The 12,646-nt window shown below is 43.5% G+C and overlaps 1 protein-coding gene across 2 annotated transcripts in view; it reads right to left on the reverse strand.

The window, feature by feature from the left end:
• LOC125461549 (myosin-7-like) overlaps positions 1–12,646 on the reverse strand; it is a 91,525-nt gene continuing 78,879 nt past the window's right edge. For both annotated transcript variants that reach the window (XM_059652666.1, XM_059652667.1), the window contains exons 36-43: positions 12,322–12,514; positions 11,379–11,582; positions 11,162–11,287; positions 10,409–10,579; positions 5,880–5,984; positions 3,669–3,764; positions 3,452–3,580; positions 1–113 (exon numbers count right to left, since the gene is read on the reverse strand). In XM_059652666.1, coding sequence (XP_059508649.1) covers positions 102–113; positions 3,452–3,580; positions 3,669–3,764; positions 5,880–5,984; positions 10,409–10,579; positions 11,162–11,287; positions 11,379–11,582; positions 12,322–12,514 — 1,036 coding nt within the window. In that variant the 3' untranslated portion in view covers positions 1–101. The remainder of the gene's footprint in view (positions 114–3,451; positions 3,581–3,668; positions 3,765–5,879; positions 5,985–10,408; positions 10,580–11,161; positions 11,288–11,378; positions 11,583–12,321; positions 12,515–12,646) is intronic.

The raw sequence follows: 12,646 nt of genomic DNA on the forward strand, positions 1-12,646 counted from the left end.
TTGCATAATCAATTTCTTTATTCATACAGGCCTTGTTGCACTAAAGCTACATCGAAACAGAAAGCAGAGGGGAGCTGGTTCAGAGCCATATGCCCAGTCCTTTATTCTTCATGCTGCAATAAGAAACAGTTCATTAATTAATGTCAAATATGATCGTTGAAAGTTGCCACCCAGGTTGACAGGCATAGAAGGCATACAGTGTTTTAGCTTTTATTAATAGAGGGATCAAGTTCCGGAACCAAGAGGTTATGGTGAAGCTGTACAAAACTCTGGTGCGGCCGCACTTGGAGTATTGTGTACAGTTCTGGTCACTGCATTATAAGAAGGATGTGGAAGCTTTGGGAAGGGTGCAGAGGAGATTTACTAGGATGTTGCCTGTTATGGAGGGAAGGTGTTACAAGGAAAGGCTGAGGGACTTGAGGCTGTTTTCATTAGAGAGAAGAAGGTTGAGAGGTGACTTAATTGAAACATATAAAATAATCAGAGGATTAGATAGGGTGGATAGGGAGAGCCTTTTTCCTAGGATGGTGACGGCGAGCACGAGGGGGCATAGCTTTAAATTGAGGGGTGGAAGATATAGGACGGATGTCGGAGGTAGTTTCCTTCCTCGGAGTAGTAAGGGAATAGAACGCTTTGCCTGCAATGGTAGTAGATTCGCCAACTTTAGGTACATTTAAGTCATCATTGGACAAGCATATGGACGTACATGGAATAGTGTAGGTTAGATGGGCTTGAGATCGGTATGACAGGTCGGCACAACATCGAGGGCCGAAGGGCCTGTACTGTGCTGTAATGTTCGACGAAAGTAACAACCTTCAGAAAGGCAGTGTGATACAGGGGCCTTGCCTTAACGCAGCTAAAAACAGAAAATAATTTCTTAATGAACGAGAGAGAAATCTAGGAATTCAGATGGAGAAATTTGGCAAGTTGATGATGAATCTGTCTAATTGGTTTAAAACACATAAAGTGAATCTTTTACTGAAAAAAAAAAACAGGAGGTAAGGAAAACACAATGTTCTACTGGATTTTAAAAGACCATAAAAAGGTGCAGGTGCAGAAGGAGGCCATTCAACCCATCACACCTGCTTGACCAATGAGATTGTGACTGATCTGATAATCCTCAATTCTACTTTTTTGCCTTTTGCACCTGACCCTTGATGCCTGTATTGATTAGAAATCTGTCTATTTCCTCCTTGAATATGTTTAATAGCCCAGCCTTTACAGCCCTTTGTGGTAAAGAATTCCAGATTCACTCCCCTCAGAAGAAATTCCTCCTCATCTCTGTTCTAGATGGGTGGCCCCTTATTCTGAGACTATGCCTTTTGGTCAGAGACCATCCCTTTACTACATTTATCCTGTCAAACCCCATAAGATTCTTGGGTTTCAATTAGGTCGGCTCTTGTTCTTACAAAATCCAGTGAGTACACCCAACCTACTCATCGGTGGTGAGTAAGTTATTGGAGGTCATCCTGAAAGACAGGGACAACATATATTTGGAGAGGCAAGGACTGATTGGAGATAGTCAGCATGGTTTTGTTCATGGGAAATTGAGTCTCACAAACTTGATTGGTAACTTACTCAAAAAAATTCAAAAAGATTGAGGGCAGAACGGTCAATGTTATTTATTTGGACTTCAGTAAAGCCTTTGACAAGGGTCTGCACGATAGGCTAATTAGTAAAGTTATATCACACAGGATTCAGGGAGAGCTTGCCAATTGAATACAAAATTGGCTTAATAACAGGAGACAGAGTGGTGAACATAGAACAGTACAGCACAGAACAGGCCCTTCGGCCCACGATGTTGCGCTGACCTAATATCCTACTCTAAGATCAAACACCCTGCATACCCTACATTTTACTATCATGAAGAGTTGTTTTTCAGGCTGGGGGCCTGTGAACAGCAGTGTTCCGCAGGTATCAATATTAATTCCATTTTTGTTTGTCATTTTATATCAATGATTTGTTTGTAAAGAGACATGGTTAGTAAATTTGTGGATGACACCAAAATCGGTGGTATAGTGGACATTGAGGCAAGTTATCTAAGATTACGAAAAGAGATCATGGTCAATTGGGTCAATAGGCTGAGGAGTGGAAGATGGAATTTCATTTGGATAAATGCGAGGTATTGCATTTTGATAAAACAAACAAAAGGTAGGACTTATCTAATTAATGATAGGGTCCTGAGTAGCATTTTAGAACAGGAAGACCCAAGCACAAAAAAGACAGAAATTGCTGGAAAAGCTCAGCAGGCCTGGAAGTATCTGTGGAGAGAAATCAGTGTAGAGGAAGGGTCACTCAACCCGAAACATTAACTGATTTTTTTTCCACAGATGCTGCCAGACCTACTGAGCTTGGTCTAAGCTTTTCCAGCAATTTCTGTTTTTGATGCTGATTTACAGCATCTACAGATCTTTCAGTTTTTATTCAGGAGGACCTAGGTGTTCAGATACATAATTATTTGAAATTTGCATCACAGGTAGACAGGGTGGCTAAGGCAACCTTTAGCACGCTTGGTTTTGTTGCTCAAACCATTGAGTATAGGAGTTGAGATGTCATGTTGAAGTTGTACAGGACATTGGTGAGGCCTCTTCTGGAGTACTGTGTGCAGTTCTGGTCACCCTGTTATACTAAGGACATTATTAAACTGGAGAGGATTCAGAAAGGTTTATCAGGATGCTAGATAACAGGGTGTAGAGCTGGATGAACACAGCAGGCCAAGCAGCATCACAGGAGCAGGAAAGCTGGCATTTCAGGTCTGGACCCCAGCTTCGGAAAAGGAGTTCTGAAGAAGGGTCCAGATCCGAAATGTCAGTCTTCCTGCTCCTCTGATGCTGCTTGGCCTGCTGTGTTCATCCAGCTCTACACCTTGTTATCTCAGATTCTCTAGCGCCTACAGTTCCCACTATCCCCTATCAGGGTGTTGTTTTGTTTTACCAGGAATGTAGGGTCTGTCTTATAAAAATAGGTTGGACAGGCTGGATTTTTCCCCGCTGGAGTGCACGAGTTTGAAGGGTGACTTTATAGAGATTTATAAATGAGGACCATAGATAAAGGTCAATAACAAATGCCTTTTCCCTAAGGTGGGAGAGTTCAAAACTGGGGGCCATATTCATAAGGTGACAGGAGAAAGACTTAATAACGACATGAAGGGCAATTTTTGTTTCTAAATATACTGTAGTTCATGTGTGGAATGAACTTCCAGAGGAAATAGTAGTTGTGATTACAATGTTGAAAGGATGTTTGGATAAGTACGTGAATAGGAAAGGTTGGGAGGGATATGGGCAAAATGCAGGCAGGTGGTACCAGTTTAGTTTGGGAACATGGTTGGACCGAAGGGTGTGTTTGCGTTGTATGACTCTGACTCTACGAGCAAACCCTGCTTGTATAACGTGGTTGGACCGAAGGGTCTGTTTGAGTTGTCCAGAATGAAGCTGGCCAGTTTCTTTCATACCTTGATGTCCCGGGTTTTGGCTCGCAGCTTGTTGACTTGAGATTCGGCTATCTCAGCACGTTCCTCAGCATCATTCAGCTCATGCTGCAATGTCCTGTATTTGCTGAGGTTTGTGCTGGCATTCCCCTCCTGTGATAGAAAAGCACAATGTTATATTTCTGCATTAAATGAAATGGATATCACTGTGCAGAACTTACAGAAGCACAGCTCTACTTACAGCCTCTTCAGCCTGCCGCTTGTAGCTCTTCACTTTCAGTTGCAGTTTATCAATGAGGTCTTGCATACAAATGATGCTCTTCCTGTCCTCTTCACCCTGGGCAGGGAATTGAAAGGTTAATACCCGGCCTGCAATTTCATAAACTTTCCAAACGTTAAATCCAATAGAGTAATCAGTGGGGCCATAATCTATCCTGCTGGGAGAAACTTTATTTAAGTGGATCACAATCCTTTGATTATTCTGGAGAAATTTCAGGAGAATAATTTATAGTTGACCAGTGGCATTTAATTGTTCCCTTATACAATTTCAAAATCATTCAGGTGCCTGGAAGAGACAATGTTGTAGCAGAGATAGCAGGAACTGCCGATGCTGGAGAATCTGAGATAACAAGGCGTAGAGTTGGATGGACACAACAGGCCAAGCAGCATCAGAGGAGCAGGAAAGCTGGAGTTTAGGGCCTAGACCCTTCTTCAGAAAACAGAAATATTGTAGCTGACACCTTCACAAGAGCACAGTGAAGGAAATAAACTGTGTCAACGGCACATTTTCATTCATCTCCAAATGGAGGTGTGATCAAAGGTATCCAATTATATATAGAATCGTTACTAGAGTTTGAACTTTAAAAGGATTGGTTACTGTTCTGAAGGGTTTAATAAAAGCTAGGTCAGATGGTTAGAGAACATGAAGCTAGATTAATTTTCATGTGAAGAACATTGGGAAGCAATGCAGAATTAAGTGCAGGGTGTGCAGGTGCAGATGGGGCGTCAATGTGCAGAATTCATTCAAGGTGGCAGGATTGGTTGAGAGTTTGGTTAATAAAACATCAATTATCCTGGATTTATAAATAGGAACATGGAATACAAGAGCAAGGAAGTGATGATGAATTTGGATAAGGCACTGGCTTGGCCTCAACTACAGTACTGCATCTAATTCTGGGGAAGGCATCGGAGCGAATGCAGCAGACGTAACTCATGAGAATGGCATTCGACATGGAGGAGCTACAGATATGAGACAGTGTGGATGTTAGGGCTGTTTCCATTAGTGAAAAGAAGTTGAGAGGAGATTGATAGATCAGTGGGCACAGATTTAAAATAATTGGTAAAAGAAGCAAAAATCATGAGAAAATCATGCAGCAAGTAGCTAGGATCTGGAAAGCATTGTCTGACAGTGTGAAGGAGACGGGTCCTATCAGCACAGTCAAAAGAAATTTAGAAAGAGAACAGTTTGCTGAGTTACTGTTTGTTTGGAGAGCTGATGCAGATATGATGGGCCATATGGTGGCCTCTTGCACTGTAATAATTCCACAATTGTGGAAATTTCATTCCCCTCACCTGTTAACTTCGCTCCCTTTCTTTCCTCCTTTAAGACATTCATTCTAATGAGCCTATTAACCAAGCTTTTGGTCACCTGATCCAATATCGCTGTACGTGGCTCAGTGTCACACGGAGTTCACTAATGTTTTTGTGCAGGGCCCTGGGATGTTTCATATTGTTAAAGTTGTCATGGGAAGGGTAAGCAACTGTTCAATCAGTTTGAGGTCAGCCTCAAACGAATGAAGTTGCAGCTCTTTGCAGTAAAGTGGCAAATAACAGGAAGACAGTTTTCCTGATGGAGATCTGGACATGCATGGAAAGGTTTGATAGGATAGAGGTAGAGGTGATGTCTCCATCTGCGGGAAGAAACCAAAAGCAGAGGTCGTAAAAATGAGGCCATTAAATCCAAAGAATTCAAGAGAAATTTCCTTGCCGAGACAATAGTGGAGCTCCCTACCACAGGGAGTGGTTGAGGTGAATAGTATAGATGTATTTAAGGGGAATCTAGCCAAACATACGGTCAAGAGGAATCAAAATCAATAGGAACCCCCCTGCAACCAAGTGACCTCTGCAATACATATTGTGGGAAGCTATAGTTCTGTTGGAGTTGGGATGTCAATGGAATCTGAGTGAAACATTTGAAGTAGGGAAGCTGCTGGTAATTGGTTAGTATGAAGCTGTGACAGGATGGGAACAGTTCCTGAAACATGGAGGACATGGTCAAAGAATAGAATCCCAAGGAGTTGAGGAGGACAAGTGTTCCCAGAATGCTGCTGCTTCACAATGGTAACGCGAGCAATTCAGCTTCCAGCTCCAGGAAATGCTGTGAGGATTGGGACGCGGGGGATGAAACATTCTGCATAACTTGGCAGCGTTTTACAAGCTCTGTGCACCGTACCTGGTAGGTCAGCTCCTTAATTCTGCGCTCATACTTTCGAAGGCCTTTCAGGGACTCTGCATTTTTTCTCAGTTCAGTCTCAAGCTCAGACTCCAGTTCCCTCACCTGGTAAACAGAAAACAAAGAATGTGAGCTAGTCAAGTAAGGTTCTACTAAAAAAAACTGCAATCCAGGCTTTTGACTTTTGTTCAGGAAATGGATATCAAAATGAATTTCAGTCCATCTAAAAATGCTTCTATATATTAACAAAAGTAAATGAGCCTACAATTGGGTAATAGAACATAGAACATAGAACATAGAACAGTACAGCACAGAACAGGCCCTTCAGCCCACAATGTTGTGCCGACCATTGATCCTCATGGATGCACCCTCAAATTTCTGTGACCATATGCATGTCCAGCAGTCTCTTAAATGACCCCAATGACCTTGCTTCCACAACTGCTGCTGGCAACGCATTCCATGCTCTCACAACTCTCTGCGTAAAGAACCTGCCTCTGACATCCCCTCTATACTTTCCACCAACCAGCTTAAAACTATGACCCCTCGTGCTAGCCATTTCTGCCCTGGGAAATAGTCTCTGGCTATCGACTCTATCTATGCCTCTCATTATCTTGTATACCTCAATTAGGTCCCCTCTCCTCCTCCTTTTCTCCAATGAAAAGAGACCGAGCTCAGTCAACCTCTCTTCATAAGATAAGCCCTCCAGTCCAGGCAGCATCCTGGTAAACCTCCTCTGAACCCTCTCCAAAGCATCCACATCTTTCCTATAATAGGGCGCCCAGAACTGGACGCAGTATTCCAAGTGCGGTCTAACCAAAGTTTTATAGAGCTGCAACAAGATCTCACGACTCTTAAACTCAATCCCCCTGTTAATGAAAGCCAAAACACCATATGCTTTCTTAACAACCCTGTCCACTTGGGTGGCCATTTTAAGGGATCTATGTATCTGCACACCAAGATCCCTCTGTTCCTCCACGCTGCCAAGAATCCTATCCTTAATCCTGTACTCAGCTTTCAAATTCGACCTTCCAAAATGCATCACCTCGCATTTATCCAGGTTGAACTCCATCTGCCACCTCTCAGCCCATCTCTGCATCCTGTCAATGTCCCGCTGCAGCCTACAACAGCCCTCTACACTGTCAACGACACCTCCGACCTTTGTGTCGTCTGCAAACTTGCTGACCCATCCTTCAATTCCCTCATCCAAGTCATTAATAAAAATTACAAACAGTAGAGGCCCAAGGACAGAGCCCTGTGGAACCCCACTCACCACTGACTTCCAGGCAGAATATTTTCCTTCTACTACCACTCGCTGTCTTCTGTTGGCCAGCCAATTCTGTATCCAAGCAGCTAAGTTCCCCTGTATCCCATTCCTCCTGACCTTCTGAATGAGCCTTCCATGGGGAACCTTATCAAATGCCTTACTGAAGTCCATATACACCACATCCACAGCTTGACCCTCATCAACCTTACTAGTCACATCCTCAAAAAACTCGATAAGGTTTGTAAGGCATGACCTACCCCTCACAAAGCCGTGTTGACTGTATTTGATCAAGCCATGCTCTTCCAGATGGTCATAAATCTTATCCGTCAGACAGTGAAAGTAGGACAGGGAAAGTAGTTGTGTGGAGTGAAGAGAGTTGAATTGTGATGGGTATTTTGTCTGTTTTGTCCCAAGTCGTCGTAGTTAATTGTATTTGATTTTTTTTTAAAAATTGTTCATGGGATGTGGGTGTCACTGGGTAAGACAACATTTACTGCCCATTTCTAATTCTGTCACTGCTTCCTCAGCCTAGCCTCAATTTTAAAGAGGTAGGTGTGTAGGAACAGAGGCTGTATCCTCAAAGACATTACTGTAGATATAGATACAACACAAGATGAATCAAGTCCTGTTAGCTCATATGGGTGACTGATCCAAAGAAGGAAACCTAGCGGAGTTATAATTGAAATAGAACATAGAACAGTACAGGCCCATCGGCCCACAATATTGTGCCAACCTATTGTCCGACTCTAAGATCAAAACTAACCTGGATACCCTTCAACATTCAAGATCTGATTCAAGTCTTTTAACATTGAAGTCTGAATGCGGAATCAATAAACAGACTTCCACAATGATAGTAGGGACTGCAGACGCTGGAGAATCTGAGATAACAAGGTGTAGAGCTGGATGGGCACAGCAGGTCAAACAGCATCAGAGGACAGGAAAGTTGGCGTTTAGGGCCTAGACCCTTCTTCAGAAATAGGGGAAGGGAAGGGGGCTCTGAAATAAATAGGGAGAGAGGGGGAGGCGGATAGAAGATGGATAGAGGAGAAGATAGGTGGAGAGGAGACAGACAGGTCAAAGAGGCGGGCAGAGAACCAGTAAAGGGTGAGTTAGAGTGGGGATAGGCCAGTCCTGGGACTGACTTATCCCCTCCCTAACTCCCTACCTACATTCACCTTCACTGGCTCTAACCCCACCCCCTTAACCTGTCTGTCTCCTCTCCACCTATCTTCTCCTCTATCCATCTTCTATCCACCTCCCCTCTCCCTATTTATTTCAGAACCCCCTTCCCTTCCCCTATTTCTGAAGAAGGATCTAGGCCCGAAATGTCAGCTTTCCTGCTCCTCTGATGCTGTTTGACCTGCTGTGTTCATCCAGCTCCACATCTTGTTATCCCACAATGACAAGTTGCTGTGATTATAATCACCTCAATGAGCTAAATGTTTTCCTCTTCAAAAGATTTACTTTCCATTTAGTGACAGGTCAACTACGACGGTGAGGAATCTGGTAAACGGCTCTGAACCTTGCCACAGGAATCAGGGCTGGGGTCAAAACTGTTTACAGTTTATTAATGACATGGATGAGGAAAGTCAATGTGCTGTTACCGAGTTTGCAGATGATACAAAAATAAGTGAGAAAGCAAGTAGCGGGGATGACAGAGTCTGCAGAGAGATGCAGACCAGTTAAGTGAATGGACAAATGTTTGGCAGATGGAATGTAATACAGGGAAATGTGAAGTTATGCACTTTGGCAGGAAGAATAGAGGGGTTGAATCTTATTTTAAGTGGAGGAACACTGTAAAACTGCAGCACAGAGGAACTTGGGAGTTTTTGTGCATAAATCAAAAAAAAAACTAGCTCCAAGTTCAACAAATAATAGGGATGGCAAATGGAATGTCAGCCTTTATTGTAAAGGGAATAAGGGATAAAAATAGGGAAATCTCGCTAAGTTTATGAAAGGCGTTTGTTAGACCAGGGGCTGAAATACACTAATGAAAAATGTGGTGACATTGGAGAAGTCACCCAGATTGGGGTTCACTCAGCTGATCCCAGGTATGGAGCAATTCTCTCAGGAGGAGAACTCACTGGAGTTTAGAAGAATGAGAGGTGACCTTACTGAAGATAGGGTAGACTCCAAGGATAGCTGTGGAAAGGTTGTTTTCCCCCGCGGGAGAATCTAGGTCCTGAGGCCATAATCTCAGAGAAGGGGGTCTCCCAATTGGGTACATAGATTAGGGAGGGAATCCTTTTTTTGGAAGGTGAATCTATGGAATTCTTTACTGCAGAGGCCTGTCAAGGCTGGGTTCTGCTTGGGACTTTTTAAAATGTTGAATCAGTATTGGAATCAAGGGTTATAGGGAGAAAGCAGGAAAGTGGAGTTGCGGGTTATCAGATCAGCCATGATATCATTGAATGGCACAGCAGACTCGATGGGCTGAATGACCTACTTCTGCTCCCACGTGTTCTGGGCTGAGAGATTCGCTGTTTCTCAATATCAGCTCGTCCTGCTCAAGCACCAACCCCTGCAAAAATGTATCTGGGTTTCGCTATCTATTACTAATTGTTTACGTGAGCAAATAATTTGCATTTCAAGAGCACAGATGTAGGGGTAGAATTTGACAATTCAGCCCCTTAAACCTGAGCCATCATTTAATAAAACAATGGCTGATCTAATCAGACTGAGCTCTGTTTTCCTGCCTTTTCGCCAATAACTTTCAGTTCCCTGACTGAGCTAAAGAGAGTGGGTTAAAATAAAAGGTAGTATACTGCAGACGCTGGAAACCCAATACAAAACAGTAAACATTGAGAATACTGGTCAGGTCAGATAGCATCAATAGAGAGTAAAAGAGTGTTTCAGGTTGATGGTACCTGAAACATTAGCCTTGTTCCTCACTCAATGAGCTTTGGCCTAATTTTCAACTTTTGTTTTAGGAAATTCTTCACTTCCTTTCAAGGCTTTAAGGGGTGCTGTAACTCCCCATGCTGGTCACTTTGACCCAGCCTTCTCTCCATCCTCTGAACTCTCTGCACAAGGCAGACATACCTGTGTCCTCATGCCTCCTGGCCCCTCTCCCATTTGCCAGTTACTAACTCATGAGGCTGTGATGCAGTGGGACAATTAGCTGAGAGTCCATCTGGCTTCAGGCTCTCGTTCCAGAGGTGGTGCACCTTTAGCTTCCAGTCCCACACCCTGAAGCATCAGATTAAGCCGAACCATAGATTAAACCAAACAAATGCTATCACTTTTCTCCTTTAAAGTCCCTCACCCTTGACTCCAGTTTCTGGATCTGTTTCTTGCCTCCTTTCAGTGCGATCTGCTCAGCTTCATTTAGACGCAGCTGCAAGTCTTTTGTTGTCTGCTCCATGTTCTTTTTCATCCTCTCAAGATGCGCACTGGTATCCTGTTCCTTCTTCAATTCCTCAGCCATCATCGCAGCCTGAAAACCAATCATTACAGTCAACTCTGATGATCACAAACAGAATATGAATGTTGGAAATGTGTACGTGTTTTACAAGTTGGAATTCTCTGATGCTTGAGTTAAAGTTCCTGCTGTTCAGCGCTAGGGAAAAGGTTATGATTATAGCCTCAGTGTCCCACTCCCAATCACCAGCTAGACTATTGAAGACTACACACACCCCAGAGGGACAGGGGCCAATGGCATGAAAACCGGAAATTTGGGATGGCCAGCAACTTTAGAAATATTCTTACAGGTGCAGACGTAGTAAAATCAGCCCAGAGGTTAAATTCAAATCCCTTTACGTCAAAGTGTGAATTTGGATCCAGTAAATTTGGTCATTTATGGAGTGCTGCTTAGAGAAAAGTGCAGAGATGCTGCACTCTGAAACAGTGGCCAGCAGCTCTGCTGTCCTTTGGTTATGGCTTCATTTCACACATGCGCTTTTCTCGAGATAACTGAAGTGAGGCAATCTGCAAGTTATGCAACTCCTATTGAATTGGTCTAACTGCTTCTGAACTGTGTCAATAGTTTTCTGGAAATTTCTGATTTACTACTACTTACATCTGTTATCGCCTTCTTAGCTTTGTCCTCAGCATTCCGACATTCTTGTACTGCTTCTTCTACCTCGGAGCTTAGAGAATTAATGTCATTCTCCAGTTTCTTTTTCTGATTTATGAGACCAGTGTTCTGAATAAATGCAAAAGAAAAGGTTATTTTTCTCTCTGCTCGGACAGCAGGAAATCTCATTCTTTATCACACTCACTCTCTCTGAGCTTACCTGGGAGTGTAATAGGTTCACACGCTCGGTTGCCTCCAATAATTCCTGCTCGGCCAGTTTCCTGCCCCTCTCTGACTGCTCAAGAACTGCACGCAGTTCTTCAAGTTCCGCCACCAACAGGTTGCTGTGTCGTTCAGCTGCTGCAATTTGTTCCTTGAAATCATCTTTCTGCCGAATGGTTTCATCAAGTTCCAACTGGATGTCCTACATAAATCATACTTTATTTTAGAGCCAATGATGTTCGAGATTTTCTGATTGAGCTCCTTAAATAGCAGAACGAAATTACTCTGCAAATGGTGAAGTGCGACTTCTATTTGAAGTTTTCTTTAATCCATTTTCCTTATCATAGAATCCCTACAGTGTGGAAACAGGCCCTTCGGCCCAACAAGCCCACACCAACCATCAGAGCATCCCCATCCAGACCCATCCCCCTATAACCCACCTAATCTACACATCCCTAAACACTATGGGGGCAATTTTCCATGGCCAATCCACCCCAACCTGTACATCTTTGGACTGTGGGAGGAAACCCACGCAGACACAGGGAGAATGTGCAGACTCCACACAGACAGTCGCCCAAGAATGGATTTGAACCCGGGTCCCTGGCGCTGTGAGGCAGCAGTGCTAACCACTGAGCCACCGTGCCATCCAAACTGTCAGGGGTCAGTTTGCTCAGTTGGCCCTCAATGAAGAGTGATGCCAACAGACTGAGTTCAATTTCCACATCCAACTACGGTTACCATGAAGGACACAACCCCTCATCATTTCCTCTTACCTGAGGCATAGAGACCCTCAGGTTAAACCACTACTAGTTGTCTCTGTCTAACAGGAGAGCTGCCTATGGTCTAGTAGACGATGGTAACTTTACATTGAATTAAATTTGATCAATTGACACATTTTTCAATCTCTTCCTTACTTAGATTCAGATCTGGCCTTGACTGACCTTAAACTGGGCCTGAAGGTTTCTGTATAGTTTCTGGGATTCAGCAGCTTGCCTGTTGGCATGATTGAGCTGCAGTTCCATTTCATTCAGATCACCCTCCATTTTCTTCTTTAACCGAAGAGCTTCATTTCTGGCTTTTGCCTCAGAATCAAGAGCTGCCTGCATGAGTTCGACAGTTCGCTGATGGTTCCGCCTGGAAGAGGCATGGTGATGTTCAATACAGTGATTGTGTTGTGGTACAAACACAACGAGGTAATTGCTGAGAAGATGTAGGTTTCTTTTTCCCCTCTGATTCTCACCACCCACTGCAATCTCAGTCAAGATT

The sequence above is a fragment of the Stegostoma tigrinum genome, chromosome 19, assembly GCF_030684315.1.
Source record: "Stegostoma tigrinum isolate sSteTig4 chromosome 19, sSteTig4.hap1, whole genome shotgun sequence".
In the NCBI taxonomy this organism is placed as follows: domain Eukaryota; kingdom Metazoa; phylum Chordata; class Chondrichthyes; order Orectolobiformes; family Stegostomatidae; genus Stegostoma; species Stegostoma tigrinum.